The sequence below is a fragment of the Calonectris borealis genome, chromosome 15 (assembly GCF_964195595.1).
Source record: "Calonectris borealis chromosome 15, bCalBor7.hap1.2, whole genome shotgun sequence".
NCBI lineage: Eukaryota > Metazoa > Chordata > Aves > Procellariiformes > Procellariidae > Calonectris > Calonectris borealis.
Genome location: NC_134326.1, coordinates 170,486 through 191,364, shown reverse-complemented (window position 1 = coordinate 191,364; position 20,879 = coordinate 170,486). Strand labels below are relative to the sequence as shown.

At 46.3% G+C, this 20,879-nt stretch overlaps 1 protein-coding gene across 1 annotated transcript; it reads left to right on the top strand.

Moving 5' to 3' along the window:
• Positions 1-6,994: 6,994 nt before the first annotated feature.
• Positions 6,995-9,543, top strand: LOC142088924 (E3 ubiquitin-protein ligase RBBP6-like). The gene is made up of 2 exons (XM_075164798.1): positions 6,995-7,044; positions 8,552-9,543. Exons 1-2 carry the CDS (start codon positions 6,995-6,997, stop codon positions 9,444-9,446), a joined length of 945 nt encoding a protein of 314 aa, XP_075020899.1. The 3' UTR covers positions 9,447-9,543.
• Positions 9,544-20,879: the final 11,336 nt, after the last annotated feature.

Below are 20,879 nucleotides of genomic sequence, written 5' to 3'. Positions count from 1 at the left end.
GGACACTTTGGATGATGTGTGAATTGTTTGTTAACGACATCAATGGTTGCATGGCTGATTCATGATGAGTAGCGTGCAGATACAGATCAATGAGTATGTGGAATCTCAGCAAGTTTTCAAATTTAATAAATATTTCCTAAAATATCGTAGCATTTTCAAGATTATCTTGAAGCAAATTCTGGCAACCAAGACCTTTTTTTTTTGTCACAGGTCTCCTAAATCGCACAAAGGCCTAGGACCTGCTTTCAGGTGACATTTCTACTACTGTTTTTAGTCCATATAGCATATGTAACACGTTTAGTGTTTTGGCACTTTCATGGCTAAGATATCTGAACACAGTGCTTGGGCTTCCACAGAGAAACACTGTTCTAAAGACGATGCTGCTGACATTGTTGTCATTTGTCAGATGACTGATTTTTTTCACTTAAGTAAAGGTGCACTTGGAAGTGTCTAGACTATCACTGTTCTTTCTTAGAAACTAAAGGACTCCATCTGGTACCTATTTGTAATACTAGCGATACACAGATTGGCTAAAGTTACCTTCGTATTTTGATGGTTGATTATTTATGAACACAAAACTGTAGTACAGACTTCCTGGTTTTGATACTTATGTAGCAGAGACAAACTATCTGAGGACTTCCCCTTGCACGGTCGTGTTCTATATCTGTAAGCCTTAGAGTAATTTGTGACAAAGTAGAAATGGGATTCTGGGGGGTTTTTTTAGTTGCACTGAATGTACCAAGAGACAACGGTTTATGTATATGAGTAAATTTCCAGATTCACTCGACTATCAGAACATAAAGTTTTGATGTTCAGGTTTTATAATCTGTTTTCAGTGCTTTATGTTTTTGGTACAAGTGCTGTATTTGAAGTTCTGATCACCTTTATTTCTTCTTCTAGAAGTCAAACTGAGCCAGTAAGTGGAACATCAAAAGCAGTATGTAAAAACACAATCTCACACTTTTTGCTGCACGCTGCACTTAAGGTAGTCTTGGATTAATTTTCCAAACATTAACTTAATAGATTTTCCAGTAAAACATAGTATATGTTGTAAATACAATGTATTTGATTCAGCCTAGTAGAAACGGAGTAATGCCATCATTTGCACAGTTCTATCTAATGTGAATATTGGTGTTTGTGCCTAGTAATGCATTGTATTTCATACTGGATATGCTAGACTATTTCCTGAACGACTTTGTGTTGTACAGATAATGTACAATCGTTTTTAGATCACGTAGGTTCAAGGTTTGCACAACTGAACATGGTTTTTGAAAATGTTATCAAAAACCACTGAGAAACCATTATTGTTAAACATGGTACTGTTTCTTACTTTTGACTTGGGGGTTCAAACAAATACCAAAACCAACATGTCCCACACGTTTTGAGGACAGTTCTGTGCAGCTAAATGCTTCCTTTTCATGTCCTTAAAGACTTGGGTATTTGTTCCTGAAACTGTATAATTGAAGCGATATTGTTTGAGTGCATAACTGAGTGCATAACTGTCTTTAATAGATTGCTGTGAATTTAAATATCGTTGCTACACAAAGTGGTATTCTAAAGTTCTACATTTGACCTTTCCGCTTTATCAGATGAAGCAGTTTAGTTTAATAGTTTGTCTGCAAATGAAAATACGTAAACCCCAGTGTACAAATTTTGGCACAAGGTTAGAGCCTGGTGCATTTGTAAAGGGTAAAATCCCTGTCATTTTTCTTAACCTCCGCCTGCAGTACGTTTTTGGATCTGGGTGACTTCAGGGCGGGATGCTGCTTTAATTTCCCAAAGGCTAAGCTTTTCTTTAGGATACTGCCACTTTGAATTTACATTTGGAAAAGGGGCAGCGTTTTTCTTCAGGTTTGAAGACACTGTCGTTCTGCTGCTAAAACAGAAATAAGTAACACAAGGAAATACTTGGCTGATTAGTTTACAAACCACACTGAAAAGAAGTTTCCTGTAGTGATGCTTCCTTTTCAAATAAATATTTTTTAAAAATCCTTTTTAGCTGAAAATTGATAGCTTCCTTACCCCTTTGACTTTTAAGCAGCTGTGAGCATTTGACAAGGGTCCCTCTCTGAGATATTCTGGAGCAATAAGTTGATCTCCAGCGGGTTTGGTTAGTTTAGCTTCTTCTCCTTAACCACATAGGCACTCTTAAGCTGTCACAGGTTTGGACTTTGTTTTGAACAAATACCAACTACACTAGGTTGGAAATGGCTCTTTCAGTGATACTCGGAGGATATAGTGCAGACTGTCAGACTACAGTAGAGGTTAACTATTGCTCTGTTTTCGATTGTAGAACTTGAATGTGAGTTTAATTTTTTGTGAACAGATTGATGACTCTTCTGCATCTATTTCTCTGGCCCAGCTGACTAAGGTACATATATATTCCTAAAAAAAAGTGTTTGCTTTGTATTTTTAAATCTTATACTGTGATCTATAGCTGGAGAACTGTTGTCATGTGAACAAACCTTTAATTTAATTTTTAATAATTTAAAGTATTTCTTTTAACTTTAAAATGTGTGTATATTTTGATACTATCCTGGTAAAGAGTAGTTGCCAGTTTGGGAAGATAGAAGGGGGAGGACCTTATCAGCCGCAACGTAATGTTGCAGTATTACTCATCTTCAAGACACAAAGAAGAAGCACTTCAGAAGCTGTTTACCGTTTTTCATACTTTTCGTTCATTTTGCATTGGAAACTAACACAATTTTCACAGAAGAATTTAATTGGCTGTAAGTGACGGACATTTCAGGGGGGTTTGCAAGAGCCAAAATAGAAGCGTTTCTGGAACACGGACAACTGCATGGCTATTTTTGAATTTCTAGGCACTACAGTTATAGATCCATGCTTTGAATGCTGCACAATTTCATACACTGTAGTATATATACAGTGGACAACACAATCTAATTTGTTTGATCGCAGACGTGTAAATTGTGTAAATTGTGTAAATGCACCTAATTGTTTACAGGAAAATACTGATGCGTATGTGTGGCATATTAGCAAACGTGACCTTCTGAAACTGTTGTAATGCCATGTTTTGCTATGGAACTGCTTGCATTTTTTGCTCAACAACATGTAACTTTGTCTGGGAAAGCACTAGGGATTGCACTTTGTGAAAAGGCGTAGTGCTAGCCAATTAAATTACTAGTCTTTAAAGTTACAAAGATTAGAGAAGGCAGGGCCTAATGCAGAGGAGCTAGTCCTTTCTTCTGAAAATAAAGGCTGGAGTTCCTTTCCCAGAAAGAAAAATCTCTTCCCACTGGTAACTTCTTCCCTCTCTCACTGCAGAAATTAAATTGTGGACATTTGGTAAGAAAAAAAAAATAGTTTGGAAGGTAGCCACCAGGAGAAATTGGTCTCTGTTAGCGCTGTCCCTAAACATGTCCTTGGTTCTGTAAACTCAGGTGAAGTTTTACTCTAAAATGTGAAAAACTGTCCAAGTGGTGTACACATTTAAGCTTTTGAGAAAATGTAAGTATTTCAGAAAAATAGAGGAACATAAGATAAAGCAGCTCCAGACGGTTCCTTACTCTAACCTCCTCAGTGCAGACTGGCTTAGCATGGAGGCAATGTGTTGTAAAAAGTTTTCTGTTTTATTATGCATTAAATGCCATCTTGAATTTTGGTCTATTCCTAGTAATGTCTTGTGGGTTTTGGATGTGTTTTGTAAACCGCTTGGGTTCAAACAAATTAGTCAAGTATCTGTAAAGTCTTCTGTAAATGTTAATGGAAATGACTTCATAGATGTCGATCTGGATTATGTTACAGTTGAGAAAAAGCTGTGTATATGAAACAGCCCTTTAACAAAATGCTGAAACAAGTTGGTTGCTTTTGTGAATGAATGCATCTAAAACCAAAACCATGAGTGGTTGATCTGAATGATAGGTGCTTGAGGGTCCAAATCATTTACAGTCACTCCCTTAGACCCTGCTTGTATCTGTACTAGTGTGTAATAAAAACATTTGAACAAATACTACTTTAAAAAAATCAGCTGGCTTCAATAATTTGAAGATCCAGTTCTGCATAACATTTATATTACAATTTGTATGTTAAAAGGACACGGTCAACTGGAAAAAAACTGCAGGTTTTGCTTATTGTAGTTAACTTGCTTCCTATGAAGAAGTTAGTGGGGGGGAACATGAAGAGCCTAAGGTTTTGAGTGCCCAGGAATGCTCTTTTCAAGTAGGTTAACAGGCACATAAACAGCCTGTGATGATGTAAGGACTCCCCAGAACATCTTTTGGACAACTCTGTTTCATATAAGCAGCTGTTTTCATGCAACCTCAGCTGGCGTTGTGCTGCTCTTTACAGGGTTGGGTGAGTGGTGTTCTCTTTGGCAGTGTGGGCTTAAATGTGTTTCTAATGTATGTGTCAAATAATTACCTGTTAAACAGACTGCCAATCTGGCTGAAGCCAATGCTTCCGAAGAAGATAAAATAAAAGCTATGATGCTACAGTCTTGCCAGGAATATGATCCAATCAAGTAAGTGTTGATAATGTCAAATCTGTTCTTTGAAGATTATGGAAAAATTGTAGAGAAGTTTGTTTTAACGAGAGAGACACGTGCATACCTTTTTCTTCTTTGCCCCAAACCCTTTTAGTTACATGAAGAAACCCTGGGGTCCACCTCCACCATCATCTGCTTGCTTTCGTTGCGGAAAACCTGGCGACTGTATAAAGAACTGCCCAACAAATGGGGTAAGACTGTGGGGGACTTCTGGTGTTCCTTAGCTTTTCATTTGTTTACCTTGGCAGTTACGTAACAAATCCATGAATACTCATATTAAGAATTGTTTCTCTTGGGGTGAAAGACAGAGGTTCATAGGGCAATGTTGCAAAGCCCTTCAAAATCCAAGGGAAACCTGGCATTATAAATGTAAAGTTTTCTTTTTTGTAGGTCATAGACATTAAGTATGTCCACAGATCTTGCTCTGTGAACTTTCATGCATATTTTTATATATTTCAATATTACTGGAAATGTTTCTGGTTTTAACTCTGTTTAATGACAGTTCACAGTTTTTAGTATTTCATGTAAAACCAAGATGTTTCTGTTGACCCCATCTATTGAATATTTGTGCTCTGAATTGCGCTTTGGAGGAGGAGCGGGTTTGTATCTCTTTTCTGAGTGGATGGTGAGCTAAGGGATATTTCACCCTTAAAGAACCTGAACTTAAGCCAAAGAATGGAATGAGTTCAAAACACTGCTCAAGCCTTTGGAACATCCTGGCTATATTCATTTAGGAAAATAAGTATTTTAGTCGAGCAACCCTTATGCTGGGTAAAAGGAGAGGATTAAAGGCTTTTGCTGCTTAAAATAATCATTGAAATGTCATTTTAAGTGTGGGTCTTAAAAGGAGATATGTCTGCATTTCTTTTCTTAACAGGACAAAAATGTTGAGCCTGTTCCCAGAATTAAAGAGCACAGGAATTCCAAGGAGTTTCATGATGGAGGTGAAAGACCCCAATACAAAGGGTGCTATGCTGACAAACACTGGAAAATACGCAATACCAACTATTAATGCGTAAGTATGGAATTAATTGGACTGGCCAAAAAGTGAGCGAGAGAAACCACGCGTGCATGTCTGAGTGGCTGTGCAACCAAGTTGGCCAGCATCTGTAATTACGGGGCAGGAAGCACTGTCATTGTGCTTAACCATAGAATCTGTGATACTTTTGAATATTAAAATAGGGTGGTCCTGCTGTTCGTGCCCCTGGAAGTTGGTCAAACGTGTGGTATGCTAAGAATCTGTATTTCTGCAAAACATTTCAGTAGTGTTTGCAGTGGAGTCGTTCTCTCTGAAAGCTCGTTTTGCTTTTGGTTTATGTTTCAAAGGCTTCTTGCAAAATTTAACAAGTAGCTGTTGGACTGAGATTTCCGCCCCCTCTGACTTTTATCAAATCCCATGTGTGAAACAGACTGAAGTTTTCCTGTTGCTATAAACTAAGAAAATACTCCTGTGTGCTGACAGGAGTGGCTGTTTTAAAATGCACTTGGTAGCACTTCTGTGTTTCTGTCATGGATCTCGTTTTGTAGGAGCTGTAACATAGACTTCTTCCATTTATAAAATGTAGTTACTCGGAGACGAACTTTACCCTGAGCCTGCAATTTACATTTACCCTCTGGCAAAGGAGAGGTGGGATTCATTTCTCTCATAGAAAATGATATAGGCAACTCTGGTGACTTACTGTGGTCTGCAACAAACGGATAGTTAGGCATTTAATCCACATTCTTCTCCACGGGAGAGTTGGTTAAAACCTTCAGAACTCAAGCCTACTAATGGTTTTTTGAGATGTCTATCAGGTTCCCGTACAAAGACAACCAGCATTACCAAGTCTTCTGGGCCCCCAAGGACAAGCAATACCCACAACTGGTGTCCTAGTTTCGGCAGGGATAGGGTTAAATTTCTTCCTAGTGCTGTGTTTTGGATTTAGTATGAGGAGAATGTTGATAACGCACTGATGTTTTCAGTTGTTGCTAAGTGCCCTCCTAGTCCAAGGACAGTTCCCGTGCCTACTGACTGAGCTAGGTACACAAGATGGGAGGGAACATAATCAGGACAGCCAGCCCAGCTGGCCAATGGGGTATTCCATGCCATGTGACGTCATGCTCAGTATATGAACGGTAGGCGTGATCCAGGAAGTACCGATCGCTACTTGGTTATCGGTCAGCGCGGGTGGTGAGCAATTGCATTGTGCATCACTCATTTTGTATATTCTATCATTATTTATTATCATTATTCTCCCTTTTCTGTTCTATTAAACTGTCTTTATCTCAACCCACGAGTGTTTCTCACTCTTACCCTTCCGATTCTCTCCCCGTCCCACTGGGGGGGCGGGGGGAGTGAGTGAGCGGCTGCGTGGTATTTGGCTGCCTGCCAGGTTAAACCACGACACTGGTAAGTAACTGTAACTTCAGAATTTCTTTAAAAAAATTACCTTCAGAGGAACTGAATGGGATTTCTTTCTTTTTCCTCTCCCCACTCCAAAAGGTCATCCAATGAGAGCCAGTCCAGTTCGCTCAGCAGGTGGCAGACCAGGCTGGGAAGTGTAAGTATTCTACAGAAATTCAATAGATGACTCCTTGTCACCTGTTAAAAGAGGCTGTATAACGCATAACTTATACAACAGCTGATTTATAATGAAGCAAGTATGCACAGATAGTTGTGGAGAATCCAAGTGGTAATTAATTTTTAAATGGCTTCATTTGAATTGGCTTTTACAAAGGGCATCTGTGCTTCCACTAAGGTTATTTAAAATAAAACTCCGGTACATGACTGAAAACAGGACTCTGAGAAATGAACGCTTTTTGAGGAAACCATAATTGCCTATAAAAATTAAAGATAATTAAAGGATCAGATGGAAAGCCACCTTTTCCATTACTGGCTAAATAGGGCTGAAGAAATTGATTTCCCAATAGGAATCAGCCTCCAACATTCTTTTTTTAACAACTTAGTTGATACTGCATGAGCAAATGGTTGGAAAAGTCAACACTGTTCTTTTATGACAATTTTGAATTTCTTCAATTTAGTCATCTCACATAGCCAAGACGCTTTCTCTCAGTTGGAGAGAGAGGAGTCTGTTTTACCTATTACTGCAGCGTCAAGCTAGTCCTTCCTTTCGCTATATGTTTGTTATAGACAGATTGTAAGAGTGCATTGTGTTTATAAAATCTTAAAGGTAAATCAAAAGAAAAACCAGGATCCATCCCACAGGTTGTCTGATATCTCCAATTCAGTCAGCAAGAAAACAACAATTCAGGGACAGGACCAGGCCAAATGAGCGTAGTCTCTAATACCTCATGATGAGGCAACAACATAGGAAGCGTATGTGGAAGAAGTTAAAAGAAGTTCCAGAGAAGATTAGTTAATATCTGTGCAGTACTTGGAAGATCAGAAGTGTGATGTATTAAGTGTATCAAGGAGTGGCAGAGGAGCAGTGGGCACTTGGCCCACGGGAGATGGGAGTCTCTTTCAAGTGTGGGCAGCCTCCATCCACAGGTGCAAAGCTGAGTATAAGGAGAGAAGACTGAATGAACTGTTGGGGGTGAGGATGTGGAAGGCAAGTATGAGGATCAGGAAATGAGCGTAGTCTCTAAAGAACAGAAAGCAGGGAGAAAAATGCTTAAGTTGGCAGGATGCCATTGGCCTCCCTTATCTAGGGAGGAGTTTTACAGAGAACAACGGAGACTTAAAGAGGAGGAAGTATTTGGCTCAATGAAGTTGCCTTGTTTTTCACGTTTGTATTTCAACAGCATATCGGACTGCAGTTACACTAAAGTGCATCTGACATAAGGAAAAATGACAGTGTTTTTTCCAATAGAATTTTTCGTTGCAGATAGTAAGCATGCATAACTAAAACAAGACAAATGGAATTGAAAAATGTTATCAAATTCCTCAATTTGCAGTAGCATTATGTCAGCAGCTGAAAGAAGCTTTGACATAAGCGTATGGAGAGGAGAAAAAACCCAAACCAAATTTGGGAGGAAAAAAATTGGGGAGAATGACTGTTTTGAATTAACTTCATTTCTTTTTCTGTGTGTTGTGGTTTTTTCCAGGTCCAAGTCTCCTTATAGTGCTTCACCTTACTCTACAAGTTCGTCTACCTGCTCCACATCAAGATCAGGTTCTTCCCGCACTCGCTCCTACTCTCGCTCATTTAGTCCTTCCCATTCTCGTTCCTACTCGCGATTGCTGCCGTATCCAAGAAGAGGCAAAGGGAAGAGGCGTAACTATCGTTCTAGGTCAAGGTCACACGGTTATCAGCGTTCAAGGTCAAGGTCACCCCCATACAGAAGATGCCATTCACGGTCAAGGTCTCCAGTATTTAGAGGCCAGTCTCCCACTAAACAGACTATACCTCAAGGGGAAGGAGGAAGGGAGTATTTTAACAGATACAGAGAAGTTCCACCATATGATCTGAAAGCTTACTATGGCAGATCTCTTGACTTTAGAGATCCATTTGAAAAGGCAAGGTACCGGGAATGGGAAAGGAACTACAGAGAATGGCATGGAAAGTTTTACAAGGGCTATGCTGTTGGCGCTCAACCTCACCCTCCAGTAAACAGAGAGAACTTTTCTCCAGGTAGGTTTGGTCCACCTGGGACCAGACAAGAGAATTCACCATATGCTCGGGGACGTAGGGAGGATTATCCTGCTTGGCAGAGCCACCAAAATCACAATATAGATGGAAATTACCCTGAAAAACCTTCTGAAAGAGAGAGCCATGGCATCAAGGATCCTACAAAATCAAAAGAGAAGGAGGTGAAAAATCCACTAGGAGATGGCCAAGGAAATAAGCATAAAAAGAGAAGAAAAAGGGATGAGGATGAAGGATTTCCCAATACTGAGTTGTTAGCAGGTGCGAGAAAACCAAGAGAGCCAGTTCCAGCAGAAGACGTTAAAATGGACTCCCTGTTCATGGCCCAAGCAGAGATGATGCCACCCCTGTGAGAGATGAGCCTATGGAAGCAGATTCTATTGTTTTCAAGCCGATGTCTGAAAAGGAGAAAAAAGAGAAGGATAAGCCAAAAGCAAAAATTGACAAGACAAAGCGGAAAGTAGAAGTGGCTGTTCCTCCTAAGACAGACAATATAATAAAACTAGCTAAAGCTTCCTCGAACGGAACTCTCCTCGAACGGAAGAGAGAAAGCAAGAAGAGAGAAGGGAAGAGAGAAAGCAAGGATTTAAAGAACCTGACTTGCTGCCCTGATATTGCTCATTTACATCAGTTATAGTGTTTGTGATTAAGTTTAGGGTTAGGGTTAGGGTTAGGGCTTAGTGTTACGGTGAGGGTTAGGTTTAGGGTTAGGGTTAACATTAGGGTTAGGGCTTATCATTAGGGTTATGGTTAGGGGCAGGGGTTAGGTTTAAGGTTAGGGTTAGGGTTAGGTTTAGGGTTAGGATTATGGTTTGGGTTTAGGGTTAGGGATCGGGTTAGGGTTTCATTTTAGGGTTAGGTTTAGGGTTAGGGTTAGGGCTTGGGGTTACGGTTAGGGTTAGGGTTAGGGTTAGGGTTTAGGGTTAGAGTTAGGGCTGGGGTTCGGGCTGGGGTTCAGGGTTAGGGTTAGAGTTCGGGATATGGGTTAGGGTTAGGGTTAGAATTAGGGTTAGGGCTTATCATTAGGGTTATGGTTAGGGGTTGGGGTTAGGGTTAGGGTTAGGGTTAGGTTTAGGGTTAGGCTTAGGGTTATCGTTAGGGTTAGGGAGAGGGTTGGGGTTAGGATTATGGTTTGGGTTTAGGGTTAGGGATCAGGTTAGGGATTCATTTTAGGGTTAGGGTTAGGGTTAGGGCTTAGGGTTATGGTTAGGTTTAGGGTTAGGGTTAGCGTTTGGGTTAGGGTTTAGGGTTAGGGTTTAGTTTTAAGGTTAGGGTTAGGGTAAAGGTTAGTGTTAGGTTTAAGGTTAGAGTTAGGGCTGGGGTTCAGGGTTAGGGTTAGAGTTTGGGATACGGGTTAGGGTTTGGGGTTAGGGTTAGGGTTAGGGATTAGGGTTATGGTTAGTGGTTATGGTTGGGTTTATGCTTATGGGTTAGGATTTCAGTTTGTGTTAGGGTTAGCATTAAGTATTAGGATTAGGTTTAGGGTTAGGGTTGCAGTTTAGTTTTAGGGTTAGGTTTCGCATTAGGGTTAGGGTGAGGTCTCACGGTTATGGTATTAGGTTTGTGATAGCGTTAGGGTTAGGGCTTAGTGTTATGGTTAGGGGTTACATTGGGTTTACGCTTATGGGTTAGGATTTCAGTTTGGGTTAGGGGTAGCATTAATTATTAGGGTTAGGGTTTAGGTTTAGAGTTGCGGTTTAATTTTAGGATTAGGTTTCGCATTAGGTTTAGGGTGAGGTGTTATGGTTACGGTATTAGGTTTGCGGTAGCATTAGGGTTAGGGTTAGAGTTAGGGTTAGGGTCATTAGGGTTAAGGTTGGGGTTCAGGGTTAGGGTTAGGGTTCAGGATTACGGTTAGGGGTCGGGGTTAGGATTAGCATCAGGGTTAGGGCTTAAAATTAGGATTAGGGGTTAAGGTTAGGGTTATGGTTGGGGTTAAGGTTAGGGTTATGGTTGGGGTTAGGGTTAGGCCTAGGGTTATCGTTGGGGTTAGGATTATGGTTCAGGTTTAGTGTTAGGGATAGGGTTATGGTTTCGTTTTAGGGTTAGGGTTAGCGTTAGGGTTAGGGCGTAGGGTTACAGTTAGGGATAGGCTTAGCGTTAGGGTTAGGGTTTGGGTTAGGGGATAGGGTTAGGGTTTAGTTTTAGGGTTAGGGGTAGGGGTAGGGGTAGGGGTAGGGTTGTGGTGATGTCTTAAGATTACGGTTTGAGGTTGAGTTAGCATTAGGGTTACGGTTAGAATTAGGGGTTCGGTGTTATGTGAGGGTTAGTTTTATGGTTCCGTTTAGGTTTAACGTTAGGGTTATGCCAAAGTGTTAGTGTTACGGTTTGACGTTAGGGTTAGGGTTACGGTTTGGGGTTAGGGTTAGCGTTAGGATTTTGTTTTAGGGTGAGGTTTCGCCTTAGGGTTAGGGTTAGGGCTAGGGTTAGCTTTATGATTCAGGTTAGGCTTAAGGTTAGGTTACGGTTAGGGTTAGGGTTAAGTGTTCAATTTAGGGTTAAGTGTTAGGGTTAGGGTTAAGGTTAGAGTTAGGCTTAGGACTGGAGTTAAGGGTTAGAGTTAGGGTCCAGTGTTAGGTTTAGGGTGAGGTCTTAATGTTACGCTTAGGGTTTCCGGGTAGCATTAGGGTTAGGTTTAGGGTTAGTGTTAGGGTTAAGTTTAGGGTTAGGGTTTAGGGTTAGGATTGGGGTTCAGGGTTAGAGTTAGGGTTCGGTATTGGGATTAGAGTTAGTATTAGGGTGAGGTCGTAGTGTTATGCGTACGGTTTACGGGTAGCATTAGGGTTAGGTTTAGGGCTTAGGGTTAGGTTGGGGTTCAGGGTTAGGGTTAGGGTTCAGGATTAGGGCTAGAGTTCGGGGTTAGGGTTAGCATTAGGGTTAGGGGTTAACGTTAGGGTTAGGCGTTAAGGTTAGGGTTATGGTTAGGGGTTAGGGTTAGGGTTAGGGTTAGGGTTAGGTTTAGGGTTAGGGTTGGGTTTAGGATGGTTCGGGTTTAGGGTTAGGGATAGGGTTAGGGTTAGAGTTAGGGTTAGGTTTACGGTTAGGGTTAGCATTTGGGTTAGAGTTCGGGTTAGGGTTGGGGTTCAGGTTTAGGGTTAGGTTTCGGTGTTAGGCTTAGGGTAAGGGTGAGGTCTTAGTGTTATGCATAGGGTTTACGGGTAGCGTTAGGGGTTCGAGTTAGGGTGAGGGTTTGGTGTTAGTGTTAGGATTGGGGTTCTTATTCTTGATCCTCTCTCCCTCTCTTTCTCTCTCTCGTTTTAATTACAAATTATTATTATTTATTATTATTATTATTATTATTATTTTTATTTTTATTTTTATTGGTGTTATTATTGTTATTATTACTATTATTATTATTATTATTGGTGTTATTATTGTTGTTATTATTATTATTATTATTGTTATTATTGTTATTATTGGTGTTATTATTGGTAATATTATGGTATTATTGGTGTTACTATTATTACTGTTACTAGTATTACTATTATTGCTATTATTATTTTATTTCAAGTATTAAACTCTTCTTATCTCTACCCGTGAGTTTTCTTGCTTTTGCTCTTCTGATTCTCTCCCCCATCCCATTGCTGGGGGGAGGGCGAGTGAGCGGCTGTGTGGTGCTTAGTTGCCGACTGGGGTTAAACCATGACAGGGGTCCACCACAAAGATGGTTGCCATTCTGTCACATCCTCTGAGCTAAAACTGGCTCATCCTGGGACATGGTGCCCCCCACGCACGCAACCTGCAGTCCAGAAGTACCCCTGAAAAGACCTCGACGGCCTGCATTAACACACCGGCATGCACTTCAGATGTAAACACTGCCAAGTCATCTCTTATTTGCAACAGATACGGAGGACCAAATTCTGCAAATCTAGCCTTACTTCTACTGAAACTTTCCTTACAGACAGCTCATCTTCTCTTTTTGTAAACTCTAGTGAAGACCTGTTCTAGCGCAAAGGCTTGAACCCCGCCTACGGTGAAGAAGCCCCAGTTTTCTTTCCTCACTGCTGTCTTGCTTCCCAAAAATCAATCAATACCAAAAGCTCTGTGTGAACATTGCATAAAAAAGCCAATTGCAAATGCTTTTACTTGCTACTAGTTTTGTCAGGGAAGGAACTAGCTTCTCCCGCTAGTTTTGCTACAGTTGCATGACCTTTAAAGACGCCACTTCTTACCTTTGCTACGCCAATACAGCCTCACAGCTCAGCAAAATCATACTGCAGGTAGGAAACCTTCACCATACAAAGACAGGCACGCTACAGGAATACGTCACTCTCAAAGAACAGACTCTTGCAACCACTCCTCCCTTTGCTTAGCAAAGTTTAGGGCGTGTTAGAAAACAACAACAACAACAACAAAGCAGGGTTCTCTCTCACATTTTACGGAGCCCATGATATCAGCTGTTCAACATTAAGTCCAACTCCAGCCTGAACCCCAGAATAAGAAATGCCATCTTAAAATTTCTGGAAAAAGGGAGGGCTTTGAAGCGGCAAGACCAGAGAACATTCACGAAAGCACCGTCATGGAAGTACACATCCCTTATCACAGACCAACTGCACGGTGACCTAAGTGAGTGACGTTGTCTGCTCATTTGCAGCTCAGGGTCTCTTTTTTCATTAGCGCCGAGCACGTAGGTTGGAATTGGAGCTGAGAAGAAAACCATACGCAGTCAGTCTGGTCTCGTTCAAGTTCACATTTACTAGGAATCACAGCAGGTCCCATCTGTCTCTCCAGACCCCACCACCACTTCTGTGCAGCGTCCCGTGGAGCAATAAGCGCAGAACAAGAAACCTTCCTTCAAAATAAGGCCCACAGCCTGCTCTTTCAACAGGACGCACAGAGCACCAGCTGAGAACAACCTCTGCTTTAACTATGCCTAGCTCCGCTGCCTACGTAAGGAGACCAGCTCCTAAATGATCCCTAGCCCTAAAACCACAGATCTTCCCTAGGGCAATGCTAAGGAAATACCAGAGCCCAGGGACACCTGGTCACTCAGCTTCAGTTGACGGGGAGAAGGACAGTGGACTAGAAAGAGAAAAATATGATGAGAGAAAAGAGAGAGGAGCTGAGAGAGAAAGAAAGGTATGGGGAAAAGGCTAGAGAGCTGGAGAAATCAAGAGAAATAGGGATGAGGAGCCCTGCAGAGAGATGGAGGAAGAAAAAGTAGGGTCAAGGAGCAGGACAGAGAGGCAGAGACGGGCGTGGGGAAGGAGAGGAAGAAGGAAGGCAGGGCTAGGGAAAGACAGGGACAGGGAGCAGGACGTCCAGATGGAGAAAGAGAAGGAAGGACAGGGAGCAGGACAAAGGGACTGAGAAATAAAGAGAGGGTCAGATCCTGATGGAGACCAAGAAGGGGGGGAAAAGCCAGCAACGGGCTGGAGGACAGAGACAGGGGAAGAGGAAAAGAGGACCGAGAAGCAGAAAAGAGGAAGAGAGAACAAATAAAAGGGAGAGCCAGCTGGACGGGGCAGGGGAGTACAACAAGAAACGATGGGACAGGCAGCGGGACAGAGAAATAAAGAAGAAACGATGGGGACAGGAAGCAGGGCAGAGGGACAGCGAGAGGAAAAAAGGGGCAGGGAGCAGGACAGAGGTAGAAGAAGAAGCTGCAGGAACAGAGGGGGAGAGAGAAGAAAAAGAAAGGTAGGAAGAAGGATGGGGGCAGAGAGGGAAAGACAAGGAAAGGGAGTAGGACACAGATTGTCAGGGAAAGGCAAGGACAGGGAGCAGGACAGGGCGATACAGAGAGAGAAGAAAGGCACAGGGAGGCAGGACAAAGGGAAAGACAGGCAAAACTAAGGGACGGGGAGCAGGACACAGAAGGAGGTAAAAGAGCCTGGGCTGGGCAGCAGGACAGAGAGATGGAAGGAAAAAACAGCACTGGGCAGCAGGACAGAGAGATGGAAGGAAAAAACAGCACTGGGCTGCAGGACAGAGATGGAGTGAGAAATAGCCGCGGCAGAGAGCAGGACAAAGTGAGGGCGGGGGGAACCTGAAAAGGGAGTAGGACAGAAAAATAGGGTGGGGGAGAGACAGGGAGCGGGAGAGAGAAGCAGAGAGAGACTTAGAGGGCCAGGGAGCAGGGCAGAGAGATGGAGCAAGAAGGGGAACAGAGATGGGCGGCAGAACAAAGAGAAGGAGAGACAAGAACGGGAAACAGGGAGCAAGACAAAGGGACAGGAGAGGAAAAAAACAGTGCCGGGTGCAGGACCGAGATGGAGGAATTTAAAAGAAGAGGCCAGAATGACAGCGAGAGAAAAAAGGAAGAGGGGGCAGGACACCACTGGAGGACAAAACCAGCTGTGATGGGCAGTGGGACAGAGAGACGAAGAAAGGAGAACTAGAGAGCGAGAGAGAGAGGAAAGAAGGCACAGCCAGCTGGACAGGGGGGTTTAGTGAGAAAGGGTGGGGCAGGGAATGGGACAGAGAGAAAGAGAGAAAAGAGAAAAAGGACCGAAGGACAGCAAGAGAAAAAAGAGGACAGGGATCTGGACAAAGATGGAGAAAGAAGCAGCAGGAAAAGAGGAAGAGAGGCAGAAAGAGGGAGAGGGAGGCAGGAAGAGAGAGAGAACTAAGGGCTAGGGGCAGGATAGAGATCGCAAGAAAACCTGTGGTGGGCAGAAGAAAGGAGAGGGAGGAAAAAGGAATAGGGGCAGGGAGAAGGACAGAGTGACAGACAAGAATAACAACGAAGAGAAAGAGAGAAACAGGGACAGTGAGCAGCACAGAGGGATGGGGAAAGAAAGAGAGGTCTCAGAAGCCCTGCAGAGAGATGGAGGAAGCGGGGAGGGGAAGGGTCAGGGAGCAGCAGAGAGAGACAGAAGAGAGATGAACAGGAAGAAGGACAGGGACAGTGGGATACAGCATGGAAAACCGCAGTGACAGTGAGCAGGGCGTGGGGGGAGGCAGCGGGAGAGAGAAGCAGAAGGAGGGAGAAGGGAAGACAAGGACAGGGAGCGGGACATACAGGCAGAGAGAGACAAATCACGACAGGGAACAGGCCAGAGAGACTGTGAAAAACAGAGCGGGATGCAGACCAGGACAAAGAGACAGAGAAGAAACAACAGCAATGTGCTGCAGGGCAGAGACAGAGGAAGGCAAAAAGAGGGACAGGGAGCAGGAGGGAGGGGCAGCAAGAAAAAGACAGGGGCAGGTAGAGCGACAGGGAAAGAGGGACTTGGAGAAGAGAGGACGGGGAGCAGAACACAGCAACAGAAGAAGAGAGGTATGGGGAAGTGAAAAAAATGACACAGAGGGAAATGGGAGGGGGGGGCTGGGAGGGACTGCGATGCAGAAGAGGGGTGACACGGCCCCGAGGGGCTGGGACTCACCGCAGCTCCCGCTCTCTGCACTGCCAGGCAAATGTTACAGTTCAAGCACTTCTTTCTCTGTCCGTCTGTGCTCTCCTCCCTTCCTCTTCGGTAGCTCCACCTGCGTGCCTGTCCTCACCTCAGCTGGGCCGCAGCTGGAGCAGAGCCCGCACCTCCCAAGACCAACATGGCTGCCCAGCAGCCCCGTGCCCCAGGCCTACAGCTCCCGGCATGCCCCGGGAACCAACATGGCTGCCCGGCAGCCCGTGCCCCGGGCCTACAGCTCCCAGCATGCCATGGGGCGCGGCTTCCTGCTGCCTGGCCTGAGAGACGGCTCAGGGCCACGCCAGGGCTGGGGCGCTGCTTCCTGGATCCCGTGGCAGTGATGGGCACAGGGACAGGCTGCCAGATCCCGGGGCCAGGTACATGTGCGGGCTGTCAGGGTCACCCCTGCCTGGTTTTTCCCAGCGAAGCCCCAGGAGGTGCCGAGGCTGCAGCCCTGGGGCCGAGGCTCCAGGAGCCGGGCATTTCTGCGGGCGCTGCTCCCTGCCAGGCCCCACCGCCAGCTGCCGGCTGCCTGGGGCTTCTCCCCGTTGTCTCCAGCTCTGCTTTCCGCCAGCGCCGGGGGCTCCGCAGGACATCTTGCCCACTCCCCGCCACCGTGCTGACCCCCGTCTGCAGCTCGTCTGTGGTGTCCACGTCAGACAGCTCATTTGGGGGTGGCAGGTCTCTCCTGAAGCACCCTGGGAACGGGGACAGAGCAAACCCCATCCCTCCCTTCCGATCTTTGTCCCCAGGGAGACCCAGTGGAGACGGACCATGCGCTGGAGAGCGTCCCGCAGGGAGGTGACAGCCGTTGGCAGAGAGGTGCTGAGAGCCACCTGACAGCAAAGGCGTCCGGTGGCCGCAGAGCAGCCCAGGTGAGCTGTGAGTTCCCCCGTGAGAGACCCTGCTCCCAGGGAGCACCTCCCCATAGAGCAAAGGCCGTATCCAGCCAGCTGGTGCTGGGTACGGCTACCCCAAGGGGTCTTCGCAGGGGGGATGGGGTCACCTGCCTGGTGGCTCTGACACAGACATGATGAGCTGAAGCCCTGTGGCCATGGCTGGCCAGTTCAAAGTCTCCGAGTGCCTCCGCCTTTCTCCCCAGGAGTGTCCAGCCTGGGCACTTTTTCAGGGCGTGACGGATGATGTGAAGATGGATGCTGGTGCTGTCCTGGTGGATCTTCCACTTGGGCACGGTGGGCACCCCCACTTCAGAGTTGTGGTGTCTGAGATCTGGGGCCACCTGAAGAGAGAGACCTCCAGGGAGTTTGTGTTCAATGTTTTGATATCTTGGGGCTACAATGTGCTAGGGATATGGGGCGCTAGGGTTCCAGCGTGCTAGGGTTATGGGGTTTGAGGGTTATGGGAGTTTACGCGACTTAGGATTAAAGCATGTTATTGTTATGGTCAGGATCTGGGTTTGCAAGCGCTGGGTTCCTGGGGTTAGGTTGGTTTTGCCTTATGTTGTGTTCTGGGTGGTCTTTTTTTTGGAAAGTCCTTTTGTAGCTTGTTTGCGTTTTTAGGGTTTGGATAGGGGTCTTTGGTTTTTGTGTGATGTGTCTTCTGCTTGTTTTTTTGCCGTCCTTGTGGTTTGTGTTGCATTTTCTGTCTTGTAACCACCGTTTGTGGTCTAATCTGTGTGACCGGGCCGGGCAGTGTCACTTCTGTTGTGGTCCAGCTCATTTCCACTGAGTCACTAGGTAGGTGGTTAGGTATGGAGGGCTTGCAGTTTGTGGAGAATGACTGCCAGACGACCGACAGCCACTTCTGGGGTGTGGGAGGAGTTCGGGTCCATAGGTAATGACTGCCGGAGGACTAAGTGTACTTCTGAATTTGTGTGGACTCCCAAAGAAATGGTGGGATGCCACCAGCGGCACAGAAGGACAAGGGCTTCCCCAAGGGTACATGGCTTGTTGGTTATTGCTTTTGAGTAAGCAACTGAGTAATTTTGAGTAAGTCTTGTGAGGGGTAGTGGACTCAAGGGGAGAGCTTGTGTTCCTCATCAGTGCCTCAGGGGTTTCCTGTCATTTTTTGTTTGTTTGCTTTTTGTTTGCTGTGCTGAATTTCAAAGGCTTATTGTAGCTCTTTGGATTTCTGTCCTTAAAGGAAGTCTCTAGGATTTCTAGCCAGGAGCGAGATGTCCAGAAGGGACTGTCCTTGTACACTGATGTCAGCCTTCCGTCTAGAGCACTGTCTGGTGGTGGTGTATTTTAATGGTAAGGTAACTCAAATGCATCTTAAATATACAAGCTTTGCCGTTGTTCCTGCTATGCCTGGGGGACGATTCTCAGCAGCTCATGAACAGTGTGTTCTGCTGTGCTTTACCCGTTAGAAATAATCTGTCACCAGAAATGTCTTCCTTAGTGCCTGCACAGAGCAAGAACCTCCAGTAGCAAGGGCATGCTGACCCTTGGGCAGCTTCAAAGCGACGGATAAATGTAAATAGGTTAAAAATCCAGTCCTATGGTAGCAGTGTGTGCGTCAAAGTTCACCTGACTCTCCACGCTGACTCAGCCTGTCACAATGTTTTGCGGGTAAGGGTGGATGAAGTCAGTATAAGCAGGTGTTGTAACTGGCCAGGCAGTTCATCTAAAGAAACGAAACGTTACCTTTGCTTGGAGTGCCATGCCTTTAGATATGGGGGTGTATTGCCTTTCCTTCCCTGGTGTGAGCACAGAGAACTGAGAGGTGTTTCCATCGGGGGGCGGGAAAGCCATCCAACAGTCATCACAAGCCTCAGGGCACGTGGTCCTTGATGGAGGCGTAAGTGCTTGGGACAGTTTTACTTCTAAGCCCTAAGCCCTAAGCCTAACCCTAAAACGAAACCCTAAGCCTATCCCTAACCCTAAACCCGAACCATAATCCTAACCCCGACCCTAACCCTAACCCTAACGATACCCTAAGCCTAACCCTAACCCTAGCCCCTAACCCTAACATTAAGATAAGGCCAGGAAGCAGGACACGGCGATAGAAAAAAGAGGAGAGGGAGCAGGAGAAAGAGATGGAGAGAAAGGAAAAAATAGCAGCAGGCTATAGGACAGACAGGGAGGAATTAGAAACTACAGACAGGGAGAGAGACAGAGAAAGAGAAAGCAAAAAATAGTGATGGGCTAAAGGCAGAGAGGGAGGAGTTAAAAAATGGGGGCAGGGGACTGGTCTGTGGCCATAAACATAAATGGTCATTGGCTTCTTTGACTGAACTTTCCATGAATGCCACAAGATACACTCAAGCACCCTGAGATGTCCCCTCCCTTTGCCGGCCCTGCACCGCGGGCAGCCGAGCGCCACACGGCCAAGCCCGCTGCATCTGCCCCAGGCTGTCTTGCCCTGGCTGGCTGCTGACAGGAGGGGACACCAGGTGGTGATCGCCTGGGGGGTGACAGGAGGGACACCAGGTGGTGACAGCCTGGGGGGTGACAGGACACCAGGCGGTGATGGGCCCGGGCGGTGACAGGAGGGACACCGGGCAGTGACAGGCCTGGGGGGTGACAGGAGGGACATCAGGTGGTGACAGCCTAGGGGGGTGACAGGAGGGACACTGGGCAGGGACAGGCCTGGGGGGTGACAGGAGGGACACCAGGCAGTGACAGGCCTGGGGGGTGGCAGGACACCGGGTGGTGACAGGCCAGGGGACAGCAGGGAGACCAGCGGCCCGGGGTGGTGACAGGCCCGGGGCTGACGGGCCCCCCCTCCCCTCGGGGGCGCTTGGTGTTAGGATGAAGAGCGCGGGGCCGCCACGCCCACGTGACGCGGGCCTTTTGTCATAATGCGCTGGGTCACGTGAGGCGCGGGGGGTGGGTGCAGTGTGCCGTTGCGTGTGCACAGTGACACGCTCGCAGCGGCCCGTGCGGTTGTCGGCCAGGAAGGCCATGGCGGAGCGCCGCAGCCTCTGAGCGCCGCCGGCCCGCTCGAGCTCAGCCCGCGCTGCTTGCCCTGGCCTCCTCGGTGGAGGAGGAACCGCCGCGGGCCCTCACCTGGCACAGCGGCCGCGACGCTGTCTGCCGCGGTAGACGCCATCACGGAGCAGGCACCTCCTGGCCCCAACCACGTCGTGCGTCCACTACAAGTTCGCCTCCAAGCTGAACCATGACATGGTCACCTTCAACGGCCTCCACATCTCCCTGTGTGACCTCAAGCACCAGATCATGGGCCGCGAGGAGCTGAAGGCGGCCAGCTGCGACCTGCAGATCACCAACGCCCAGACCAAAGAAGGTGCGCGGGGGCGGCGGGCGCGGGGCCTCGGGCACCGCCCGGCTGGCGGCGTCGCAGACCACCCTGCGTCGGCCGTGGCCTGTGGGAGCCGCGCTCTGCTCTTTGTGGGTCATCCCCACGTAGCGTGAGTCAGGCTGGGGCCCATGCCGCCAGCATGCGGCAGGACCGGGAGGGCAAGCGGCGCTGGGCATTAAGTGGGGTGGGAAGCCATAATGCGATTCGGCC

What these genes read in the sequence shown, in the direction of transcription:
- LOC142088924 (XM_075164798.1), top strand. Translation starts at nt 6,995, where the DNA reads ATGAGAGCCAGTCCAGTTCGCTCAGCAGGTGGCAGACCAGGCTGGGAA. An exon ending in GGCAGACCAGGCTGGGAAGT is followed by an intron (nt 7,045 to 8,551) that starts GTAAGTATTCTA and finishes GGTTTTTTCCAG; the next exon opens with GTCCAAGTCTCCTTATAGTG.